The 25,471-nt window shown below is 44.3% G+C and overlaps 1 protein-coding gene across 1 annotated transcript in view; it reads right to left on the reverse strand.

Annotated features, from left to right (window-relative positions):
* The window catches only part of TMEM163 (transmembrane protein 163), a 267,814-nt gene that overhangs the window by 82,370 nt on the left and 159,973 nt on the right, over positions 1-25,471 (reverse strand). Inside the window, exons 3-4 of the mRNA XM_017536085.1 lie at positions 12,958-13,001; positions 11,494-11,585 (exon numbers count right to left, since the gene is read on the reverse strand). Coding sequence (XP_017391574.1) covers positions 11,494-11,585; positions 12,958-13,001 — 136 coding nt within the window. The remainder of the gene's footprint in view (positions 1-11,493; positions 11,586-12,957; positions 13,002-25,471) is intronic.

The following is a 25,471-nucleotide window of genomic DNA, read 5'->3' on the forward strand; positions in this document are numbered from 1 at the left end:
AAGCCACCCAGTCTATGATATTTCATAACAGCAGCCCAAACAATGACACACAGCAATGCCACTCCTAGCTCTACGCTGAGGAAAAAGGAGAACACATTTCCACACAAACACCATATAAACACAGGGTTTACAGCAGCATCCTTGACAACAGCCCCGAAGTGGAAACAACACAAATGCCCATCAACTGATGAACCGATCACTTAAATGTGGCATATCCATACAATGGAATATGATCCAACAACAGAAATGAAGTACTGAACACCCCACAGCGTGGGTGAATGCAGACACTAAGCTGCACGACAAAGGGAAGAAAGAAAATATACGCTAGGCCACAAAGGACCAAGAGTACATGATTCCACTTACATGAAATGTCCGAAACAGGCAAATCTCTAAGGACAGGAAGTAGAGAGCGGTCGCTGGGGCTAGGGCATGGGGAAGGAGAGCTGGGGGGGGGGGGTTGGGCGGTGAAGGCTACAGGGAGTGGGACTTCTTTTTGTGGTCATGAAAATGCTGTGAAACAGATTGTGGTGATGGAAGCATGACTTTGTATCAAAAGCCATTGAACTGTACTCTTTAATGGGTGAATAGTGTGCTGTGTGAATTATATTTTAATAAGGCTACTTTACAAAAACCACCTATCTCTATTTTGCCTGGAAAGCCTGCTAAAAATAACCCCCATTTATTGAGTACCTACTTTAGGTCAAACACTGTGACAAGCAAGGGTCCTTTATTATCGCATGTGTTTGTCATAACAATCTTACACGGTGGGTAGGAATGGTGAAAAAACACTCAAGGATTTACTTAAATACTGTACCTCCTATTTAGCAACAGAAACAAGCTGAATCATGCTACAGAAAGATGCTGGTAAGACCCACGCTGAATGAAAGCTCAAAGGATGCAACTACTTAGAGAGAGGCAGGAGATGGGGAGGAAAAAAATGACCAGAATTCTATCTGATGCAATTTCATGGACCCCCAAGAAAGGCGACAGGCACTGTGGTGCGGCGCTTCACAAGGGAGGTAAGCACACCCAGCAGTGCTGATGGTGTACCTACGACAGTACCCAGTGGGGTCATCATGGGAAAGCAATGCCAACATACAGGAAATGAGAGCTTCAGTCTTTGTTCTCACACTGGCTTGCTTCCCCCAACACTGCACAAAAGGGAAAAAGCATGTTTGATATGATTACAAAAACAATATATGTATCTTATAAAATTTTTTTCAGAAAATTTTAAAAGTATAAAGGAGAATGTAAGCACCAGCTATAACTAACATCAACATTTTGGTATTTATTTGTAGTCGATGGCAGGAACTATGCAAAGTCAAATTGAATTTTAAATGTCCAGTAGCAAACACACCAGAGAAAAGCTGGAGACAGAAATGAGAAAAAAACATGCCGTGAGAATTCTGACCTAAAACTTCAAAGACAACTGTGGGAAAAGCAAGCCCGCAGAGATGTCTTCCGAACACAGGACATCTGAGAAGGGAAGGAGTTTGCCCAAATCCCCACTGACAAAGGTGGACACAGAGGAAGAAGGACCTCAGCCTCGTGCGTGCCTGTCTTCCTGAAGTCTCATCATCAGGGAGGGCTCCTGAACTCAGCCCACTCACCTCCACGCACAGGCAGCAGCTGATGGAGGGCAGCAGGGAGCAGAAGACGGAAGGATGACTAACCCCATGACTTCCAGGTGCAAGCATCCAAAGGGCAACCATCCTCAGGGTGCAACAGAGGCCCGATCCACAGCGTTAGGCCCTGGCACTCCCAGGGATAGAACACTCTCCTTTTGGCAAATGCTTCCTGGCAGCAGGTGCCAGAGGACAGGCTACAGCTGCAGACGAAAGCCAGTTCCAACTCCTTGAGGGCAAAGCCACAGGGCTCTAGCCCATTTGCTTGTCATGGCTGCCATCTGCCAGGAGACCCAAAAAATGAACACCAGCTCCTGGGAAAACCAACCTGGCCCCTAGATTGCCCTGCAGTGGCCCAGGCAGTTTATCTGTGACTGGCCACCTGCCAGCCATTTCCCCACCTTGCAGTGAGAACCAAAGCCCAGGACTGTACTTCAAATTGGAGATTTTTATAGTTCTTCATTTTTCTAGATCCATAACCACTTTCCCTCTCCCTCTAATTAATTTTGGGTTGCAGCTAATTGCTAGGAAGATGCATTTCTAGGAGGAAGGAGAGAGCAGGTGCAATGTCAGGCTGGTAAAACCAAGTCACGCAAATGAGCATGTGGAAAGGAGGCATTGCATAGTGGTTATGAGCAAATTTCTGAGCACACCAGGCCCCTGTTTAAACTCCAGTTCTATCTATGACTAACCCGGAGCCTTCAGGAACAAAATTTACCTTCTCCACCAAGGTGTTAAGTGATACCTCTATTTAACACAGAGTCCAGCATAATACATGACACAAATCAGGCGCTCAGTATATGGTTACTACTATCATCTTAATAAGGGTCATCCAAACCTTACACAAGATGAAGAAATTCCATAGTTAAGTCTTTCGTTCTGCAATTCTTTATGAGAACCCACCAAATGCCTGGCATGAGTCTAGGGGTTAGGGATAAAAAGAAGACAGTTAAGGAATACCGTTGCCCCAATGAGCTTAAAGCCTTGTCAGGGAGATGGACAAACCAATAGACCAATACATTAATTCAATGCAGGTAATTAGATCTTTTATAAAGCACCCGTGGAGCTGCAGAAAAAGAATATGGTGGCGAAGCCAAAGCAGGAACTACCTGGTCAATTACAAAGCTGTGCTTCCTTAGTTGCCTAGGTTCCACAGTCTGGGAACTGTCCCAAAATGGAAATAAAAGGCTTTTCATTCCCATCTGAAATTCTGGCAACCCATTTCCCAAAAGAAATGCAAATACCCCCAAAGCATATGAGAATATGTTCAACTAGGCTGCTAACTACAAAATGCACACTAGCATAGAGAATTAGCACTGTGGATAAAAGAATTCTAACACTTAGTGCTGGCAAAGGAGAATCAACATTTTCACCCCCTGCTAGTGGTAAATTAGTATGATGTTTTTGGAGGACAGCTCGACACTGGTCGTCAAAATTATGTTAGCATGTTCTTTGACCGAGACTTCTAGTAATTTATCCTAAAGAAACAAGAAGATGGGCATTAAAATACAAATGGGTAAGGACAGTTATTCTGGATTTTTTTCTAACCTCAAGACTTTGGAAATAACCCAGGTCTTCAGCACAAAAATGCTAAAAGAAAATAGACTAAACCTATATGTAGGCTACTGCATAGCTATCAAAAAATAACAAACCTCTATTTATGCATGGATGGAAACTGTTCAAAATGTGTTGTTAAATACAGAAAAAGTTTGCAAAAAAAAAAAAAAGCTATATGTAGACCATGTCTATGTTTTTAAAAAAGCAAAATGGATATATGTGTACGCACGTGCACACACACACACACACACACACACACGGAACTAAAATGTTCCGGTTATCTCTGGGAGGCCCAATAACAAGTGAGTTTTACTGTATTCTCCGCACCATTATGAATTATCTCCAGTGTTTACAATAAACATATATGACTTCGTCATGCCCCACACATTTCTTATTGCAGAGCATGTGCGGGGATGGGAATGAAATTCAGGCGTCAAGAAATAATCTTTGCATCCCCTCACTGTACATGGCTATCCCTTGTTGCCAAGTCAGAAGCAACTTCCTAAATATGCTGAAGTGTATGTTTGGGTTTTCCTTCATTTTTATTTACAAATTCTTTTATTATGTGTTCTTGAAAAGCAAAACAGAATGCTAGGGTCGACAATTTCAAACTCTTCCAGGATGACAAATTTTAAAAAATTATCAAAATTTTAGGGATGGAAAGTCAGTGATTCGATGCCATGTTTGGTCTCCACCACAACGCCTTTGGCAGCTGTCATGACCCTCCCTCCCTTTCATGGATGAGAAAACTGGGCTTCTGAAAGATTAATAAATCACACGGAGTCACAGAGCAGGTAAGCAGCACAGTGGAGCTCTCAGGGAGGACTCTTCTCGGGACTGTGTTAGCTTCCTACAGCTGCCATAATACGGCACTACAAACTGAGTGGCTTAAACCAGGGGTCCCCAGTCCCCAGGCCACAGACTGTTACCTGCTTGATCTGTATTTTCGGCTGCTCCCCATCACTCGGATTACCACCTGAGCTCCACCTCCTGTCAGATCAGCAAAGGCATTAGATTCTCATAAGAGCACAAACCCGAAAAGTGCACAATAAATGTGAAGCGCTTGAATCATCCCCATCCCAAGTCCATGGAAAAATTTTGCCTTCCATGAAATCAGTCCCCGGTGCCAAAAGGGTTGGGGACCACTGGCTTAAACAACACAAACGCATTGTCTCACAGTTCTGCAGACTGCAAATCTGAAATCAAGGTGTCCTCGGGGCCACAGTCCCTGTTAAACTTACAGGGAGGCTGCCTCTTCTAGCTTCCAGCCTTTGCTGCAATCTTTGGCATTCTTTGGTGTGGAGATGCATGACTACAATCTCTGCCCACTTGTCCCATGGCAGTCTACTCCCCGTGTCTGACTGTCTCTGCTTCTTCTTCTTATAAGGACACTAGTCATAGGCGATTAGGCCCCACCCTAATCAAGCAGAACCTCATCTTCACTTGTTCACATCTGCAAAGACAGTTTCCAAATAAGGCCACATTCTCCGTAATGGGGGTAAGGACCTCAACATATCTTTTTAGAGGACACAATTTAGCCCATAACAGGGACCAAGTCAAATCTACACTCCATCCTCTAGTGTCTTACCTGCAACACCATAACCCAGTAGTGTCATGTCTGGTTTCATCTGCCCTCTTCAGGACAGTGGAAGGCCACTCCTTTCTGCCTCCAGGCAAGTCTAAATTCACACTCCTCAAGGAGGAGGAGCTCCTGTTCTGCTGTAACAGCTCCTCCTTCAGCCTTGACTCTCATTAGCCATCGAGGGCATCTCTGAAGTTATTTATTCTTCTAGTTCAGGTTCTGCTCTTGAGTTAAAACACATTCAAGAGCTTTGCAAGTTAAGAGCGCTAGACAAATGTGGAGTGAATAGGATTCACTTTCTCAGAGCCTCTGATTTAGGGCCAGATCAAACACCCCATGGGAAGAAGGGGGAGGCATGATACTATTTTAATATGTCCTTGGTATAACTCATTGCCTTCGCAGTCCAGCTCTGGCACCAAAAGCAAATTACCAATCCACCACTTCTCGACTGAATTGGTTACTTTTCTTTTTAAATTTCTGGAGTTGTTTCCAAAAGCAGCAAGGATGCTGCTGAAGTCAGTCATCAAAAGGCTATGAAGCTATCTGGTCGGCTGGTGGTTTTCAGGCCAATGTGTTTGGCTCAGCAAATTGGAAAAGAATGCAGAGCAAGCAGCCTAGGGGAGAACCAGTGGGCCCATCTATTTCACATGAGAGGACACACAAAGGACTCAGGCCTCTCTCAGGACATCCACTGCAGGGTCCTCCCATTCCCATCCCAACGTGCTGCTGAGCAGAATGCCTTTAGGAGGTACATTTGGAACAGGAGAACCACCTCTCAAGCTACACTGTGACTCCGTGTTATAGAATTAGAAGGCTGTCCAGGTGAACAACATCTCCCATCAGCCTCCACCTCCATCTCAGCGAGCTGACTGACAGCCCCGGAGACAGCTGGGCCTGGGGTGCCTCCACACAGCCGCACCTGTGCTGCAATCACATGCAAAATGTCAGAAACCCCCAATGAGCGTCAAGCTGGACCTTCTGTGGCAAGCATCCCACGGCCCTTGCAGCTGATGGCGGCAGGAGGCTGTTCTTCCCGTGGACTTACACAGCGCAGAGTGCCACGGACAAAGGTGAAATTCCATGTCATTCGGCCCTGCCAAGTTCCTCCTACACTCATTTCTCCCCGCGCCCTCCCTCTCCAGCACCTCCTTCCTTTCCTCAGTATCACTCTCTAATTTCCAAATCTCCCCAGTCTTCATTTATTAAGAACTTTTGTCTGCTTCTTTGAAAACAGGCTAAAAATGACCCAACTAAAGAGGCATTGTCCAATACAGTAGCCACTAGCTGCATGGAACTATTTAAATTCTTTAAAATTAAATCAAGTTAAAAATCCAGTTCTGGCCAGGCACGGTGGCTCACACCTGTAATCCCAGCACTTTGGGAGGCTGAGGCGGGTGGATCACCTGAGGTCAGGAGTTCGAGACCAGCCTGGCCAACATGGTAAAACCCTGTCTCTACTAAAATTACAAAAAATTAGCCAGGTGAAGTGGTGCATGCCTGTAATCTCAGATACTCGGGAGGCTGAGGCCAGAGAAACACTTGAACACAGAAGGCAGAGGTTGCAGTGGGCCGAGATCACACCACTGCCCTCCAGCCTGGACCACAGAGCAAGACTCCATCTCAATAAATAAATAAATAAATATCCATTTCCTCAGTGCCTATCCACATGCCAAGTACCCAATGACCACATGCGGCCAGTGGCTACCATATCGCACAGCACAGATACAGAACACGGCCATCGCCACCAAGCATCTATTGGACAGCTCTGTTTGTCATAAAGAAAACGTGTCCCCTCCTTCCTCTGTCCCCAGCCCCCTCCTGAAGGGGAGGCAACCCTGCTGCCAGTCTCCTTTGTATCCACTATACGCCTACACAAGTGCATGTGGGTGCAAACCTCCTTTGTTAAAACAAATGAGAAAAGACCCATACACACTATTTTGAGCCATGCTTTCTTCACTTAATGCAGCTTGGAGGTCACAAGGTAAGTACAAAGATAGTGCCTCATTCTTTAGAGTGGCTGCACAGCAATCCACTGCCACCAGGCCAATGTCACCAACCCCACCCACACCCCCAGGCTCCTCTGTCACCCACTGTGAGGCCAGCTCCCTTCTCTCCCGAACACTCTCATCCTACCCTCCCAGTAGAATTATAAAATGATATAACAACTATGGAAAATAGTATAAACGCTCCTCAAAAATTTTAAAAGAACTGCCATGGGATCCAGCAATCCCACTTGAGTATTTATCCAAAAGAATTAGAACCAGGGTCTCAAGGAGATATTTGCACACTCATGTTCACAGCAGCATTATTTATTCACAGTGGCCAAATGTCATCAACGGATGAATAGATAAACAAAATGTGGTATATATTTACAATAGAATATTATTCAGGCTTTATGCAGGGAATGGTGGCTCACAGCTGCAATACCAGCACTTTGGGAGGCCAAGGCAGGCAGATCACTTGAGGCCAGGAGTTCAAGACCAGCCTGGCCAACATGGCAAAACTCCATCTCTACAAAAAAAATACAAAAATTAGCCAGGTTTGGTGGTGCGTGTCTGTAGTCCCAGCTACTCAGTAGGGTGAGGTGGGAGGCTCACCTAAACCTGGGAGGCTGAGGTTGCAGTGAGGCGAGATTGCACCACTGCACTCCAGCCTGGGCAGCAGAGTGAGACTACGTCTCAAAAAAATAAGTAAAAATAAAAAAGATTATTCAGCCTTTAAAAAGAAAGGAATTGTGTCACATGCTACAAAAGATGGATGATCCTTGAGGACATTATGCTAAGGGAAATAGGCCAGTCACAAAAAGACAACTACTGTATAATTCCGTTTATATGAGGTATCAAAAGTAGTCAAATTCATAGAAACAGACAATACAATGGTGATTGCTAGGGACTGGGGACAAGGCAAAACGGGGGGGTAGTTCAATAGGCAGGATTTCAATTTTGCAGAATGAAAAAGTTCTGGAGGTCCGTTTTACAACAACGTGAATATACTTAACACTACTGAACCATATACTTAAAAATTAGGCTAATGTATTTTATATTGTGTGTTTTAACAAAAACAAAATTAAAATTAAAAATAATAAAAATTAATTTTTTTTTTTGAGACAGTCTTGCTCTTTCGCCAGGCACCAGGCTGGAGTGCAGTGGTGCAAACTCAGCTCACTACAACCTCCACCTCCCAGCTTCAAGCAATTCTCTTGCCTCAGCCTCCGGAGTAGCTGACACTACAGGCGCGTGCTACCACGCCAAGTTAATTTTTGTATTTTAGTAGAGACGGGGTTTCACTGTGTTGGCCAGGATGGTCTCGATCTCTTGACCTCGTGATCTGCCCGCATCAGCATCCCAACATGCTGGGGATTACAGGCGTGAGCCACCACACCTGGCCAAAAATAAAATTTTTAAAAATGCAAAACAAAAACTATCAGGGCTACACTCTGGTGGTGCTGAGGTGCTGAAGCCAAACTCTCTCTTTCTGAGTATAAAATACCCCATCATATCCACAGTAAGGATACACAGTCACCAGGTGGCAAGGCTGAGGAAGGTTTCTAGTTGCTTTGCATAGGTAATTCAAGCTCAAGAATTATTCCAAGGCTTTGAGTTCATTTCAAAAAAATAAAGGGAATTAGCTAAGAGCCAGTTGCACATTTTCCAATTTCCTCTAATATTACTCTGCAGCAAGTAACTGAAAACCAATGGCTTTTCTAGCTGTGCCCCTCCTAACTCATTTATGCTCATTAATATGCAAATATCAGCTTCTCAGCTGGCAGTGATTTCATTAATTTTAAACTTACATGGGGTAAGTCAGGGATTAAAACTTTAAACCAAAGCCAACAATATAGAGGATTGCATCAGTTAAATCCCTAGATTAGGAATCTCTAAGTGAATGCACTGGCATCGTCACATGAACAATTACCTGGGAATTAATCAGAGCAACTCCTCTGTGAGTTTTTGTCTTTTGAGCAATAATATATACTTCTAAAAAACAGTACCTGTTTAGGAGATTATTTTAAAAAGTGAAACCAAAGACATTTCTCATCTTCAATTGTGATCTTGGAAAACCTCCAGACCTGACAAATGTTCACACAGATCCCAGCACTATAGAAAAGCCACAATTATTTGTGGCTTTGTGACTAATATGTATGAAACTCATTTCAGCAGAAAGGAAATCAGATTAAAAAGCAAATTAGAAGAGCGAAATTGGAAAACTCTAAATTCAATTCCTTCTGGAATTGCAAATCAAATTATGTATTATTAGCTCTAAAATAAGAAAGAAAAAGCAGAGGGAAAACTTTCTCCTTTGAGGACATTGCCTAGTGCAAATATAATGTAAGCCACATATGTAATTTTAAATTTCTAAAAGACATTTTAAGAAGCAAAAGCAAAAAAAAACATGTTAAGTTTAACAATATATCCAAAATATTCTAGCATCAACATGGAATGAACATTTTTTAACTATCAATACTTTTTCTCGTTAAGTCTTTAGAATCTGGTGTGTATTTTATACTTACAACATATCTCAGTTCAGACAAGCCACATATCAAGTACTAAAATACTGCACTAGTGGCAATCATATTGGACAGTACAGCTATAGAATCAAAGGTGGCGTGTTCTTCTGACAAGATAGTGATCAGCTCCTGAAATCTGAGTACATCTCCACATTACACTCTCTAGACTTCTTACTGAATTCCTCAAATACCCAGAACAGCTTGGGTTGGATGCATCAGTTGCTCCTTCAGCTAGACGGGTGTTAACTCAAGGTTAGTCACCACAGTACAGGTTAAGAATCCTTTATCCAAAATGCTTAGGACCAGAAGGGTTTCAGATTTCAGATTTTTTTGGATTTGAAGATGGCTCCATAAACATAATGAGATATATCGGGGATGGAACCCAAATCTAAATATGAAATTCATTTATGTTTCATATATGCCTTGTATACATAGTCTGAAGGTAATCTTACGCAATATTTTAAATAATTTTATGCATTAAACAAAGTTTTGACTGATTAGTCACATGAGGTCGGATGTGGAATCTTCTACTTGCGACATCACGTCGATGCTTAAGTTTTAAATTTGGGAGTATTTCAAATTTTGGATTTTCAGATTAGAGTCGCGCAACCATCATTTGCAATTTTTAAAAGTCAGTTTACTACTATTGTTTTCTTAGTTTTTTTTTAACCACAAATCACTTTTACAAATTAACTTTATCCTACATGATATTATCTGTGATATCATAAGTTTGATACTTTAATTGTATTTGCTGAAAGAACTAATGCCCATTAAAATAGACATGTAACACTTAAAAGAAGTTTTTGTACACTAACTAAAGCTAATAATAACATGAACTCAAATGTGCTCTCATTAGCCACTCAGTTATGGTGTCACCTTTTAAAAGTTTTCCATCTGGCATATTCAATCTCAGATATGTTACTATCTGAAGCTCTTTGCCTCAAAGAGGTACAGCAACACTTGTATATTGGAATATGGCCTAACATTCCATTCAAGAGTACTCTCTTTTTTGAGACAAAGTCTCTCTCTGTTGCCCAGCCTGGGGTGCAGTGACATGATCTCAGCCCACTACAGCCTTCGCCTCCAGGTTCGAGCAATTATCCCACTTCAGCCTCCTGAATAGGTGGACTACAGCCATATCACACCATGCCCAGCTAATTTTTGTATTTTTAGTAGAGATGGGGTTTCAACATGTTAGCCAGGCGGGTCTTGAACTCCTGGCTTCAAGTGATCCACCCGCCTCAGCCTCTCAAAGTGCTGGGATGACAGGTGTGAGCCACCACGCCCGGCCTCAAGAGTACTTTCCATCTGGGCATCACCACAAACCACAGCAAGGGGCATTTACTCATTAGTGTTAAACTGTCCAAAAGTTACAGAGACAAGGAAACTTGTTGCCCTGATACCTACACATACACGATACACACATGCATAGACATACATATATATAACTACATGCACACATATATAGACGTATTCGTGTATAGGTATATGCATAAAAATATGTGTGTGTGTGTGTGTGTGTGTGTGTGTGTGTATTCATCGCAATCATCCTATGAAGGAGGAATGGTCGTTTCCTTGCTTTTCCAGATGAGGGAATGAGGCACAGAGCACTTATTGGCTTCCATAACCACAGAGCTAGCAAATCTGACTATGGAAGCTGTGCTCTTATTACCCTGGGGTTTACGAACGATATAAAGAGACGGAAGCTGGAAAAGACATATGTTTTAGAGTCACAAACGTAGGTCCTTCAAAGCCAAAATCTTCACCCGTGGGATGTGGAGACTGGGGCAAGCAACATCCCCTAATATAGAGAGAGGTGAAAGGCAAACAGAATAATTTAGAATGCCCTTAAGAGGTCTTTTGTAAATCACAGTGGACAGTTCATCTTAGTTAGAAGAAAAACAGCATAAAAATCCAAGAGAACAAAGATTCCAAAAGCAAAAAGCGAGAGGATGGATGGATGAACAGATGGATAGACCAACAAACAAATATTCTCAAAATCTGAGAACAGAGAAATGACAGAGGTACATCCTCTCTCTCTGACCATCCCAAGAGGACCCTATCATGTGGCTGACATTGCACTAGTCACTGTCAGAAGCAACCTGGGGACCTTCTTCTCATCACCGGGACACAAGCTGCAGGGCAAGCTGTGCTGAGGACCTCATTCCGTGGCCTTCATCTTAACAGTTCTGCAGCCTGGAGAAAGACAAGAATCCACTTACATGTACTCCCTATGGGCAGAGTGCACAGCGGCCGCATTGCTGTAACGCCACAGGACAATCGCCGATGACAGGACATCAAGGATGGCATCGAACTAGGAGAAGGAGACATGGCATTAGTGGTTGGAGTTAATGGCACACAACTGTGAAGACACAGGGCAACTGTGCTGTGACTCAGAACATCTTCATGAGTGAACTCTGAGCAAAGAGGCCTCCCATCATTCAACGCAGCCATTCACAGCCCTCATGCCTGGTGAGTCTAGAGCCCAGGACACCCAGCATGCCATGTGGGGGGCTCTGCTCCCAGGGACCCTGGCTCCCAGTACTCTGGAGATATAGGGCAGGAGATGGGGGAGTTCACTGTTCTAAAATACATGGAATTGGCTTCCCCATGACAGTCAAGATACTTGCAGTCATTTCCTGCACATCCCAGATAAGAGATTCGGGTGAGAATTCTGTTTTCAACTCTTAATGGGACTATTCTACCTGGGGTCCAGGGGTGAGGGTGAGGGTCACCAGGACCTGCCATAAGTCTGCCAGCACTTTGAAGCTGCACAGAAAATTCAATGCTTTCGTTTCAATGAGAAAGCGTGCATGCACAAGCAAGCTAGAGAGAAAGAGAAAAATGTACGTGCGTGTTTGTGTGTTTCTGGGTGTGTGTATGCATACGTGCGTCTATGTGTGTGTACATGTAGTATGTCTGGGTGTGTGTGTGCTGGTGTATCTTTTTCTAGATGGTCCACATCTTTCAGAAAATTCTGGGAAGAATCTGCAATGCCCCTACAATATCAAGTTCTCACAACAAAGGGCAGAAGTGGATTTGGGAACAGGCATACCTACCCTTGGGTACAGGAGACCCTAGAGCTACGCAGTGCAGGTGTTGAGGGGAGCTCACTTTACGGGTCACTGCACCACACCACACTTCTCAGCTGGAAAATCACAAGCACTAGCATCTTCTCCAAGGGGCCTGGGGAAACTTCACTTAATTTCTCAACAGAGCTAGCCTGTGAAGCAGAGACCCTCTTTCTCCAACTAGCTTCCATCAGGAAGCTGGCTGGGAAGCCAGGTTACCCCTAGCTGGCTACAGACTGACTCATCCTAGCACGAGTAGCCCCGATCTTCACTCACAACACCTCTGCCTACACCAGCAAATGTTTCATTCCAGTACGTGCCAGGTCCACATACAACCTGGAAGGCAAAAAATGGCTAAAATGCCCAAAATATCCTCTCACCCAACCACGTTGTGGGAATTATGGTCCCCCCAATCTGTGCTTGAAAATTATACAGTCTTATTGCAGTTTAATTCTGTTAAAATTCCATTTTTTAATAGAAGTCGTTTCCATAAAATATGTTTCTAATCCTAAGCTCTCACACACTAACCACCCTCATTTGAGGGCTCAGAGTGAGATTTATGGGCTTATGAAAAAACGTGCAAAACTTCATGAAAGTACATTTCAGGTTACTTACTGCAAACCCAAAAGCAGAGGCGCTGTACCTCATAACGGAGACAGCTAAAAAGAAAGAAAATATTATTCAGAATATTTTAAAACCTCTCTCATTTTTGAGTATATTCATATATTACATGGCCTTTTAAACATCAGTGGGGAAGTTCCAAGAGAATGAAACTAAAAATTAATGGTACTTGTAAAATCTAAGAATTTTTAAAAATGAAGAGTGAATTGAGAGGACTGCTAGACTCCACCTGTGAGGACTTCCCCTCCCAGTGTTCTGAAGCACCTGAGGGTCAATTTCCCAATAAAATTGCTTCAACAGCTGTCAATCAAATGACTTCCAATACTTTGAGAATTTAGCAACTGGGAACTATATCAAACTTTCAAAGTAAAACTCCAACTGCTACTTTTGAAGTTTTACTCCACACTGTTCTCATAATAAGGTGGAGTATCTAAGGCATACATCACTGCTAAGATAGATGAAAAAATCTGTAGGGCACCGGAGTTTAAAATCCAGTGTAGATACCAGTAATGGTTGTTTAGAAAACAGTGACAAAGGATCTTAAACAACAGATGTCTACAAAAAGAAGTGTCTACAAATCTCAATGCCACAATTATAATTACAACACATTTTGATCCTTTTCTTTTTTCTTTTTGAGACAGTCTTGCTCTGTCACCCAGGCTGGAGTGCAGTGGTGCAATCTCAGCTCACTGCAACTTCCGCCTCCTGGGTTCAAGTGATTCTTGTGCCTCAGCCTCCCGAGTAGCTGGGTCTACAGGCACCCTCCACCACACCCCACTCATTTTTTATTTTTAGTAGACACGTGGTTTTGCCATGTTGGCCAGGCTAGTTTTGAACTCCTGACCTCAGGTGATTCACCAGCCTCAGTCTCCCAAAATGCTGGGATTATAGGCGGGAGCTCCCACATGCCCAGCCTTGATTCATATTTTTAAATTGGAGAATGTCAATTGGGTAGCACTTTTGCCTAATTCTGTTTTGTGCTAAAGTAATGACAGCTTCAAAGACTTCTCAATTTGACATAACAAAGGCAGATCTCCCAAAGAAAGTCATATTTAACAAGCACACATGCACCTCCAACCAAAACTAAAGCCCTACCCTAAGGGTCAGCAAAGCTGGCAGTGGCTTGTTCCGAGGCCCACGTGTTGCAAATGGTCACTGGCACAGGAGAAGAGGCACGGGTGGGAGGCACAGAAGCTGACGCCTACACAGACTTTCAGCAGCTCATCAAATGTCCCTTCTCTAAAACCTGCTCCCTGTCCTCTCCACTAGGTCCAGGGACAGTCCCTGGACATCTGGGTTGTGCCTTGTGCCCTCCAGCTATAAGGAGGGCACCTGATCCACTGTGGACCAAACAGAGTTCATTTTCTGTCATTTAGGACTTGAGACTGAGAGTGTGTAGTTGGTCAATCTATGTGGTTAGAATAGCAACTGGTAAATGCTGGAGTGGACATCGGCCGTCATTAGCTATAAAGACTGAGGAGCAGAAAGGCAATTGGGGAAAGCCACAGCACTCAGGGAAGAGAACCACTGGCATCAGAGCATTTCCAGACCCTTCCTGAAACTCAGCCACATTCAGGTCCTCAAACTGTGTGAGGCGGAATGCAACCCATGAAATCCCTAACCACCTTTGTTTTTGACACGAGCTGCTCCAGGAGTCCCTGCCAGTACTCTTACTGGCTCAGGGAGAAGGGCAGAGCAGCCGTGCATGGTGACCGGTGGGAGCTTTCACAGGACGCACAGGTGCGGTGCTGTAAAGGGGCACAGGCCCTTCCAGGAGAACATCCACTCACCAGCCACGCTGACGTGTGCAAAAAGGGCAGCTGATCCCTGGCGGGACTGCTGCGAGCACTCAGGCGGCCTATAAAACACAGCCTGGTTCTCAGTACGCGCTCCACAACTGTTAACTAAGTGTAGCAAAATTACACAGAAATAAGTCAAGGAGGATATCTTTTTTTTTTCCTCTACAACCTGTTTTAGAATATCTTAGCTGTGTGCTTTTTGTGGGTTGCTTCTTTATCAGCAGTGGAAACCTTTTAATTCCAACTAACATCTTGCACAGATGCTCCAGATCTATAACAGATAAAAAAAATAGCCAGGTGCGGTGGCTCACTCCCGTAATCCCAGAACTTTGGGAGGCTGAGGTAGGCAAATCATGAGGTCAGGAATTTGAGACCATCCTGGCCAACATGGTGAAACCCCGTCTCTACTAAAAATTTTAAAAATTAGGTGGGTGTAGTGGCATGCACCTGTAGTACCTGCTACTCAGGAGGCTGAGGCAGGAGAATCGCTTGAACCCAGGAGGTGAAGATTGCAGAGAGCCAAGATCGCGCCACTGCACTCCCGTCTGCCAACAGAGCGAAACTTGGTCTCAAAAAAGAAAAGAGCTGGCTGCCGGGCTGCTAGGCTGTGTCCACCTGCGCTCCTGGGCCTAAGCACCCTGGGAAAGACATAGCTAGAAAAGCACTCCCCTCCACTCACTATTCCAAAAGAGTACCTGCCTCACAAGCAGCGAACCATGGCTTCAAAACAGATTTCAAGTGGACACTCACCCGATTCTATTGAGAAACACAAGAAATCTTGTCTTAGGAATCTGGAATCAAACAAAAGAGACAGCCACTAAATGGTGGGTGGGGTGTCTCTGACTCAATTCGAGTGCTGTGTCCCTGATTTCCAACACCCTCAAAATTATCCAGGAAAGACCCACTTGTGAGAGTAAAGCCTGCAAAGAGAAAGGATAACCTAGAGCACAAGTGGGATATGAATACTCTCTATCCCGCCTGCACCAAGGAAAACGTGAGCGAGACGGCTCCACATTAACCCAGAGGCCTTAACAGAGATGTATCATTTACTTATAAATTGGCTCCATCTAATTTCCTTGATGAGATGGAAAGGGAGAAATGCCAAAAATTGCATGGGGGAACTGAGACTACTCTGAAGGGCCCTCCACACAGCCTGAGCTCTCGCAGCTTCCTTTGTGGCCCACTCCCCAGCTCTTGCTACTAAATAACAGCAAATAGTCATTAGCACAGGATCCCAATGAAGGAGTTCACAAGGCCTTTCAGGAATTTCTGAAGAGTGTCAAGTAATAACTTCATCTTATTTGTCTCATAACTCACCATGACGCATCCCCATTTTCAGATAAGAACAAACTCAGTGGAGAGTCAGAATGCTTTACACAGCACCCTCCCCGCCACCCCAACTTCCATGGGGTTTTCACCAGGACTTCCATCAGTTTATCAAATGTCCCTTCTCTAGGACCTGCTTCCTGTCCTCTCCACAAGGTCCAGGGACAGTCCCTGGACAACTGGGTTGTGCCTTGTGCCCTCCAGCTATAAGGAGGGCACCTGGTCTCCAAGATGACCTCATTCTTAGCATGAAGGAAACTTCCCTCATGCTAAGAATCAGGTCAGCTTGGAGAACAGGAGGCCTGGGCCAGGATGATCATAAGGGAGAGATTATGTGGTAGAGCCCCCTAGAGCTCCATGCACATGTGGCTGAGTGTAGTGGAAAGCCACCACAGGGCTAACAATGTCTGCATTGCCTTCAAGGCAGGTGTTTATTCAACAGTGGGCAAGAGGCAAGGGCCCTTCTGACCTCCAGCAATTACATTGCAAACTGGCAACACATCCACAGAAATACGGGCAACCAGGCAGCCATGAGGCGGAGTTTTTTGAAGGCTGTTCTTGGCCTAATGTGGTCAGAGTACAAACACATTGCCATCTGATTAGGCAGCAGTTACACATCCGAAAAATGCGTGCTTAGGATGCAACTGGGCTCCTATCTCTTTCTCTGCTGGCTTTTTCTTTTTATTTATTTAAGACACAGAGTCCCTAAAATGTTCATGGTTAAAATGAAGATGCATCATTTGTAGCCAGCTCAGCATGCAGTCCCCATCCTGTAAGAGCATCTTGATTCTCCTCTGGGGAATGGCACCTGCCCTGCCCTCAGACTAAGTGATTTGGTAGGATGATGCTATTCCCATGCTAGTATATCCCATTAACTTGTCCCATGTCCAAAGCTAGTGATTCGAAGATGGCACAACTCAATCTGAGCCACTGACAACCTTTTCCAAGTTTTTTGCTGAAAATATTTGAAAGGGGATGTCTTCCTCAGAAGGGATTTTAGAGAGAGGAAGATGAACACAGGAGCTACAGAAAGTGATTTTGACATAAGTGGGAGGAGACTGCCCGAGAATGAAGCCAACACACGAAGAAAGTAGATATGAAGGAAACACAGATCAGACCCCAGATGACAGACTGAACCTCTTAAATCAGTCCTGCCTGACCTACCCCTCTACTTCTCAAATACATTAGCCAATAATTTCCTTTGATTTCCTTAAGCCAGTTTGAGTTGAGTTTCTATCACTTGCAGCCACATGAGTCTTAACCAAGATATGTTGACCCAGTAATCCCATGCCCAAGAATGTATTTCTATGTGTAATAAATGGAAAACCACTTTAAGCACAAAAGGTTCATAATAGGTTCATGTGATTTGCTACAGCAAAACATTAGATGTAACGAAATGTTCCATAGTAGGGTGATGACTGAGGTATGATTGATTCTCAAAGAACAGGCGATAGTTAGCTATTTTAAAGCCTTTGCAAAGAGTACTGTTGCTGGCCTGTAGTGGTGGCTCATACCTATAATCCCAGCACTTTGAGAGGCCAAGGCAGGAGGATCACTTGAGGCCAGGAGTTTGAGACAGACTGGGAAATATAGTGAGACCTCATCTCTACAAAAAATTTTGAAATTAGCTGAGTGTGGTGGCAGACACTTGTAGTCCCCAGCTACTCAGGAGGCTGAGGTGGAGGACTGCTTGAGACCAGGAGGTGGAGGCTGCAATGAGCCAAGATCACGCCACTGCAAGTGGCTTCACTGCAAGCCACTGCAAGTCAGCCTGGGCAACAGTGGGAGACCTTGTCTCAAACCGTTTTTTTAAAAAAGCACTATTGTTTCATGTTTATATTAGCATATTAAAAAAACAATGACATTGGTAATAAACAGATAGGTGGTATGTGGGGTGCTGCATTGGGTGCCACAGGAAAGGATAGATCCGGGACAGGGGGGTTCTAGCCAGCACAGGTGCAAACCGAATGGGAAGATCAGAGGAGGCGTCATTGACAGGGGGACATTTAAGCAAAGAGTTGAAGGAGATGGAGGAGTGAGCCATGCTGTTACCTGGGAAAGAACATTCCAGAAAAGGAGAAGAGTCAGTAAAATGCTCTGAGGTGGGACAGTTGGCATGTCTGGGGCCATTTTGGCTAAAGCCAGAGGAAGCAGGAGGAGAGTTACAAGAGATAATTCGGGCAAGACACGAGGTGAAGTACGCGCTATAACAACTAGCCTTCCAGGTTGCCTTGAAAACAACCAGAAAAAAATTCTCTCAAATGGTAACAGTGGTTAGTCTTTGAAGGGCGACAATATTTGAATGGGTTTTTTTGCTTTCTACTGTGAACCCAAAAGTATCTAAGAGCTCGATCAATTTAGAAAGTCTATTTTACCAATGCCCGTGGCACAGCCTCAGGAAGTCCTGACCACATGTACCCAAGGTGGTCTGGGCACAGCTTAGTTTTATACATTTTCAGGGGACATGAAACATTGATCAATGTGTGTAAAATATACAGTGGTTCTGTCCAGAAAGTCAGGACAACTTGAGGTAGGGAGGGGGCTTCCAGGTGACAGGTAGATAAGGGACAAATGGTTGTATGTTTTTAAGCCTCTGATTAGCCTTTCATGGAATACACAATTTCTACGTGGGGTGGAGCGGGGGTAGAGAAGCAGTCACTTAGCCTTTGCCCAGCTTTGGTGAAGCGATAGGGCAGCGGAAGCAATAGGTTACGCATCTGTCTCAGGTGAGCAGACAGAGGACTTGAGGTCTGCCTTTTGTCTGCAAAGAATTTCCTTGTGGGCAAATTGTGAGGGAGGTACATAGCTTCTCTATCTTTGTAGCTATCTTATTTAGAATAAAATGGGAGGCAAGTTTGCCAGACTCAGTCCCCAGCTTGACTTTTCCCTTTAGATTAGTGATTTAGTGGTCCTGAGATTTATTTTCTACATTTTCTACAACCATCATATGTAATCATTCAAATCAGAAAAATAAATCTGGGGAAAAGGATATCCAACTCACAAAAATATCACCAAAGGTCTAAAATGGAATAAGAGAAACCAGATTTGTGACACACATCTGGGGCTAGGCCGTACTGTGAGTTCACGAATGCTCTAACAGGGAGGCACGTGACCATACATGTCTTTATTACATCTTAGTTTCTAAATCCATCTTTCTAGGTCAAATCACCTATATGAGTGGTTTGTTAATGGTCCAAAAATTTCACGGAGTTGCGGGCCAAGAAAGCCAATGTGTGGAGCAGAAGCAGAATGTCACTCCCAGTCTGAGGGACCTCCTCCCCCCTAGGATGCTGCATGTCACACACACACTGCTTTCATTTATGTGTCATAGGGGTAATAACAGCTACTCTCCCAGAGGCACACACACAACAGAAGTCTTAAATAAATATTTATACAAGTCTGGTTGAAAGACCAGACCTTCTTTAAGTCACACACCAGGCTAGAAAGCATATCAGCTGGAAATTCAAATTCAAATAGAAAGACAGCTGGAAAATGGACAGGACCCAGGCAACCCATTGTTAGGGCAGAGCTAAATGTAAATCCACAGCTGAATCAGCAGCAGGCTTTGAGGAAGGGTTCTGGACAGTAGAGACAAAACACCTTGGAAATGTACAAAGAGGTAAGGGTGCCAGCAAGGCAACAGAGGATCAACGCAGACAGCCCCTCCACAACCTTAAACAAAGAAAGCCATTTCAATCGCTGGCTAGATTGCTGCAAAAATGAGGACCCATCTGTCATTCTCTCCAAAGTCAGGCAATAATTATCTTGAGCCTTAGCACTCTTTAGCAATGCCCCCAGGCCCCATAACACCTCCAAGTTGCTAAATTATGTGACTGTAAATTTTGTTAATAAATCAATCCTACTTTAATTGGACAGCCCCCATAACACAGAGGCCTGGCAACAACCTCACCTCCAGCCATGTAATTAACCCAAATGGAGAACCATCTTTCCATCATCCACCATAAATACATACACACATACATAAATGTGGACCCCTCTTAGTTCCACCTCTTCTGCTGCCTAACAAAACAACACAACAATGAAAACACCAATCTGGATCTTTGGATTCTCTCAAAACACTGAGATCTGCCCACCCTGGGCTGTCCCTTTCTCCCAGGGGTGCCTACACTGTGTTTGGATGAGGCATGTGATCTGGAGTACCCACCGCTCCTGCAGCATCACAGCCACTCTGCCTCGCTCACCTTTTCCACCTGCCTGGCCCCTGCGGTGTCTAGTTGACCGTGTAAGTCTTGAGTATGGGACCTCACATGTAGGGCATGAGCAGCCTGCCATGTCCAGCAATGTCCAACAAAGTGCCTGCTAAATATTCACTGTGCTACATGAACTGTGGCTTCCAATGTTTTCTACTGTCAGGTCTGGCTCTCAGCAAATTACAAAAAGCTGTACCATGACCAGGTTCTCAAAGTCCAAACTGTTAGAAACATGCGCTTTGAATGAAGAGAACCCCCCCTCCACCCCGCCACACAGGCTTTGTGTGAGCAACATGGCTGTTTATTCACCTGGGTGCAGGTGGGCTAAGTCCAAAAAGGGTGTTAGCAAAGGGCAGTGGGATAGGAGTTGGTTTTGTAGGTTTGGGGTGGGCAGCGGAAAGTTACAGAATATGATCAGTTACAGTGGTGGGGGTAGGGGCAAGGAGTATACATGACCACAAGTTCAGTTACAGTGGTGGGTGGGGTAAGAGTAGGTAAGATGGCAGGGTGGGGTGAGGGGCAATTCCCGAGAATGGTGAACGCAGGCAAGGGGTAGGAGATGATCAGCGGAGGCAAGCAGGACTTCAGACTTTCAGGCTCCAGGCTTGCATATGGAGACCTGACAAAAACCATTCTTTGAGAGCTCTTTGATTTTTACAGACAATCCTGAGAACCATTATTAGCCTTAGGCAGGCCGTGGGCACTGCCCTCCTACCCTCCAGGGCTCTGCCTGTCTGTGGAGAGCAAGTGTTTGTCTCAGGCAAACCCTTGCCAAGGCCTCAGAGATGATCATGAGTCACTCTCACATGACCAAGAGGTGGCTACACACAAAAAGGGACTATACAACCCCTCCCCAATCCCATGCCCACAATAGCCTGTATAACCCACAAGAATGCACTTGAAGAGGTTAGAAAATACTGCCCTGGAGCTGCTGCTATGGGGGTAGGGAGTGCCATTCACTAGCGTTCTGGGCCACTTTGCAATGAAAGGACACTTGCACTCCAATTTCTAACAGGAAGCAGCCACTGTCATTTATTCGCTCCATGACCCTACCCCTACACAGCCATCTCAACATGCAGCCCAGGTACTTGTACACATCACCCTCCATGGAAAAGCCAAGGTCCTTAGGATGGATGAAGCAGGCTCTGTCCTCCAGCCTCCTCTTCTGCGGGCCACACCTGCTCACTCCACTCCAATCATACAAACTTCCCCAGTGACCTCCCCACAGCCAGGCCATGGCTCTTCATTCTACCAGGAACAAACTTACTCCACGGATATGCCTGGCCTGCTCGTCTCCTCCTTCAGGTTAGGGCTGTCCTGGTTACTGCATTTAATAATGAAACTTGCCCTGGCTCCCAATCTGAGCTCCCTGTCACCCACCTCTACATTTTATTTATCTGAAGTACATCTCATCTACCACATTCTCTTATGCATGCATTTATGTTTCATCTGTCTCACCCTACCCCCACCTATTAGAATATATAGGTATTGATTGACTTACGACCTATGCAACTTATGACCATTCGACTTTACGACCATAATCGCTAGCCACAACTGCTCCGCGTCTGGCAGCGCAAACGTTGCCCAGCTGGGCGTACGACAGTGCGGGACAATAAACATATATGCTATATCATATCATTATTAGTCATTTTCTTGCCTTTCTTACTAAAATGTGAGTGGTTTATATCCCTATATTTTTAACAATATTAGAACATACTAAGTTTAAATTATATTTGAACAAGATAACCAGATGACATCTTTTATGATGAATGCTACATATTTGTATCCCATGGAAAGTCACATGAAATTGTGATGATTTACTTTTCTATTTACAACGATAATAAATAAATACCTGGCAACTAGTCCCTTTTAACCCTAAGACTTAACATAGTTCACACTCTTCTGCTTTTCAAAACTCAACATGTGCCGTGGTTTTTCACTTCAAACCATAGACCACCGTGGTTCAGTGATCTGTGAATATTCCACAGTTTTACACAAGGCTGTGCCTTTACCACAAGTTAAGGTGGCTTTTTAAAAATGAGATTTGACAAGAATGCTTTCATAATAAGCATTCAGGTCAACCTTTACTACTGGTAATGCAGTGTTTTACTTAAACCTGACAAATGTAAAAATAAGAAACAAAATGGTGTAGAGATGATACAAATGGCATAAAATGAACAAAGAAAATTATGATATATAACAATGAAAGAAAATTATGATAAAATATGACTTAAACATTTTTATAACATCATTTCACATTACTGTACATATAGCCTACTCAACTTACGACCAAATTGTGTTACAACCGGTCTGTCGGAACCAATCGTGGTCGTAAGTTGAGCACCAGCTGTAAACACCGCAAAGGCACAAGCTTTGAATATCTGTTCCCTGATGTATCCCTAATGCCAAGATCAGCGCCTGAACACACAGAAAATGCTCAGATGGATTCATTAACACCTTCCCCTTAGCTCCAGCATGCAGTGAACGGAGCCTTCAAGGAGACGGCAGACAGGACCAAGGGCTCAAAACACTGGGAGGCCCAGCCGCACTACCCGCAAGCCTTTTCCGAGCAAATGAAGCCACAGCCAGCACTTTCTGGAGCATAATGGAGAATCCAGCCTCTGAAAGGACCACTCTTTTAGGGACAGCTTGAAGCATCTGCAAATGTCAAAGATCTAGGACTAAGGAAAGAATAAGAATAGCGCTGGACCAGAAAAACAAGAGCCAACACAGAATAGTACAACAGGAAAAAAATCCAAACAAAAACAACCCAAGGAAAGTCCCTAGCATGGACCAGGGCACCCTCGTTCCCCTCACCACACACCACCAGATTAGCTCTGCTCCAGTTAGCGTACCATGAAATGCACATGACCTCCATACCGGAGCAGGGATTGGCATTCCTGGGACATGGGCAGGACACCTGCCACTCAACAGAGACAGACCAGGGTTTCAAGAAGTTCTCAGAGGTCTCACCCACAGGAGTCACCAGCTGAGAGACAGAGACAAGACCCCAGCTTTTAATGGCAAACTTCCTCACCACAGCTGCTTCTTCAGTCTAGGAATCAAGGGGAAGAGGAAGAGCCCCTGCAGCCAAGTTACCCAGCTTTTACGAGCATTTATGGGCCATCTCCAGTGGAGTACCCAGCCCCTCAACTTGTTAGCACATTTGCTCCACAGACCTCACTCGCCAGAGCCAACAGTAGCAGTGAGGTTCTTGCTGAGTGTCCCTCACGCTTTCCTAACACTTGCTCTCTTGGGTAAGTTTACACCCCCTTGTGCCAGGGTTGCCCACAGTGCCAGCGCAGCTATCAAGTGAGCCTGTGGGAGGCAGGCCTGGCTGGGCATCCTCAGACCACACTCAACACGTGTCCTGCAACCCACACCGCCAGACTCACATGAGTAGCCATGCTCACCAATCACACTTTCATTCAATCAACAAGTGCTTATTGAGCACCTACTATGTGTCAAACACCATTCTGCTGAGCTGGGGATACAGCAGTTACTTGCCCAACAATTTGATAAAATATAACTTTTAAAGCCCTAAATTTCCCTTAATCACAAAATGCAGCTCCTATATAGCCCATTAAGTAAAGCACTCATTAAATAAACAGAGATAGACATAAAATGTATAGAACAAAGTGTTCACATTTTGTCTTCTTTAGCCTTCTATGTTAAATACCTGTGTGGTTGCTGGGAGTCTGAAGCTCATTTCTAGGTAAACTGTCATTTTCAGTCCATTCTTTCTTACTTGGCTTGGTGTCTCTTTTTGAGCCCCAAAGCTCCCTGCCCCTAACTGCCTTTCTTCTATAACACACAGAAATGATCCTTGCCTTCTCCCTACAGCACATTAAAAGCCTAAAGTCAAGGGTTATATCACATTTGTCTCTATCCTCAGGGCCTGTATGGGCTCAAGAACAAGCACATTGTCTGTGCTCAAAAAAATGCTTGTGAAACTGAACAAGACTTGACGAATCTCTAACCCCCAATTCTAATTTCCGGTTTTTATTTAATGTGTCACAGTTAATTCAGACCAGAACCAAAAGCTAACCCATGGGGAAGAAGAGCTAGCACGGGCATGGATATTGTCATCCAAGGTCATCCTTGCATCCTTGGCAGGCCACTAAGATGGCCCTTGGTCTGCCACTGCCGATTCCAAATACATTGAACCTCTGGTTTGAAAAGTCGCTTAAGAAACATTTTAAAGAATGGAATATATTGTGAGGAAGAAAAATACACTGAATAAGGGCCCAGAGATTTGACTTAAAGAAACTATGGTGAACAAACATCAACTCATTTGAGCTGAATCAAAGCCATGAGAAGACTGACATTATCACTCAGAGAATGAAAGTTAAAAGTGATGGAATACAACCCTTTTGTCCCCTCTCCTTACCACCCTGAGCCATAAAACCCAAAGCAACAAGAAACATGAAAAACTAGAAAAAGAATAAAATGATCAAATACCAGAAAATGGCCAAACCCCAATAACCTAAGTTATAAAAAATATCTACCAAATACATTTTAGACAATACAAGGAGAAGATGCTGAGAGCTGATAACATATCTCAATCAAGTCTTGGTCAGAGCTTGGACTTTTCCGTAATTAGATGGCACAGTCATCAGTGGCCCAAACAATTGTCCCTTACATGCAATGACAAGCTTGGAGCTAAGCTCCAGCATCCACCCTGGACCCCTTCCCTATGATCTACACACTAGAGGGCAAGGGCAGGAACCAAACGAGTGCTTGCTCAGACAGATGCTGATACACGAATCAGACACCATCATTTCACCAGCAAGGGGAGCCAAGGCTCCCTGCCAGCCAGGTAGTCTTCTCTTACATTCAAGGCAGAAAGATGTTCCCCAAGGTAGACCACTGAGATCAGGTGCCCCAAGAAAAAGAACTCAAATTAAAGCTGCTTGCTGCTCCCTTCATGCAAAGTTCTCCACAAAGTCACGATTATTAGAGCAGTGAGGCAGTAGCAAACTGGCAGACAGAACAAGGGAACTAGAAAGAATTAAGAAGTGAATTCAGCAAGGCCACCACACATTAAGTAAGACACAAATTCCAGTTATTTCTATTCTAGCCACAAACAGGAAGGAAATGTAATTTTTAGAAGTCGCTATTCAAAATAGCAAAAATATTAAATACCTAGGAAAAAACTAATGAAACTAAAAT

This window comes from Cebus imitator, unplaced genomic scaffold, assembly GCF_001604975.1.
Source record: "Cebus imitator isolate Cc_AM_T3 unplaced genomic scaffold, Cebus_imitator-1.0 Scaffold95, whole genome shotgun sequence".
Classification (NCBI taxonomy): domain Eukaryota; kingdom Metazoa; phylum Chordata; class Mammalia; order Primates; family Cebidae; genus Cebus; species Cebus imitator.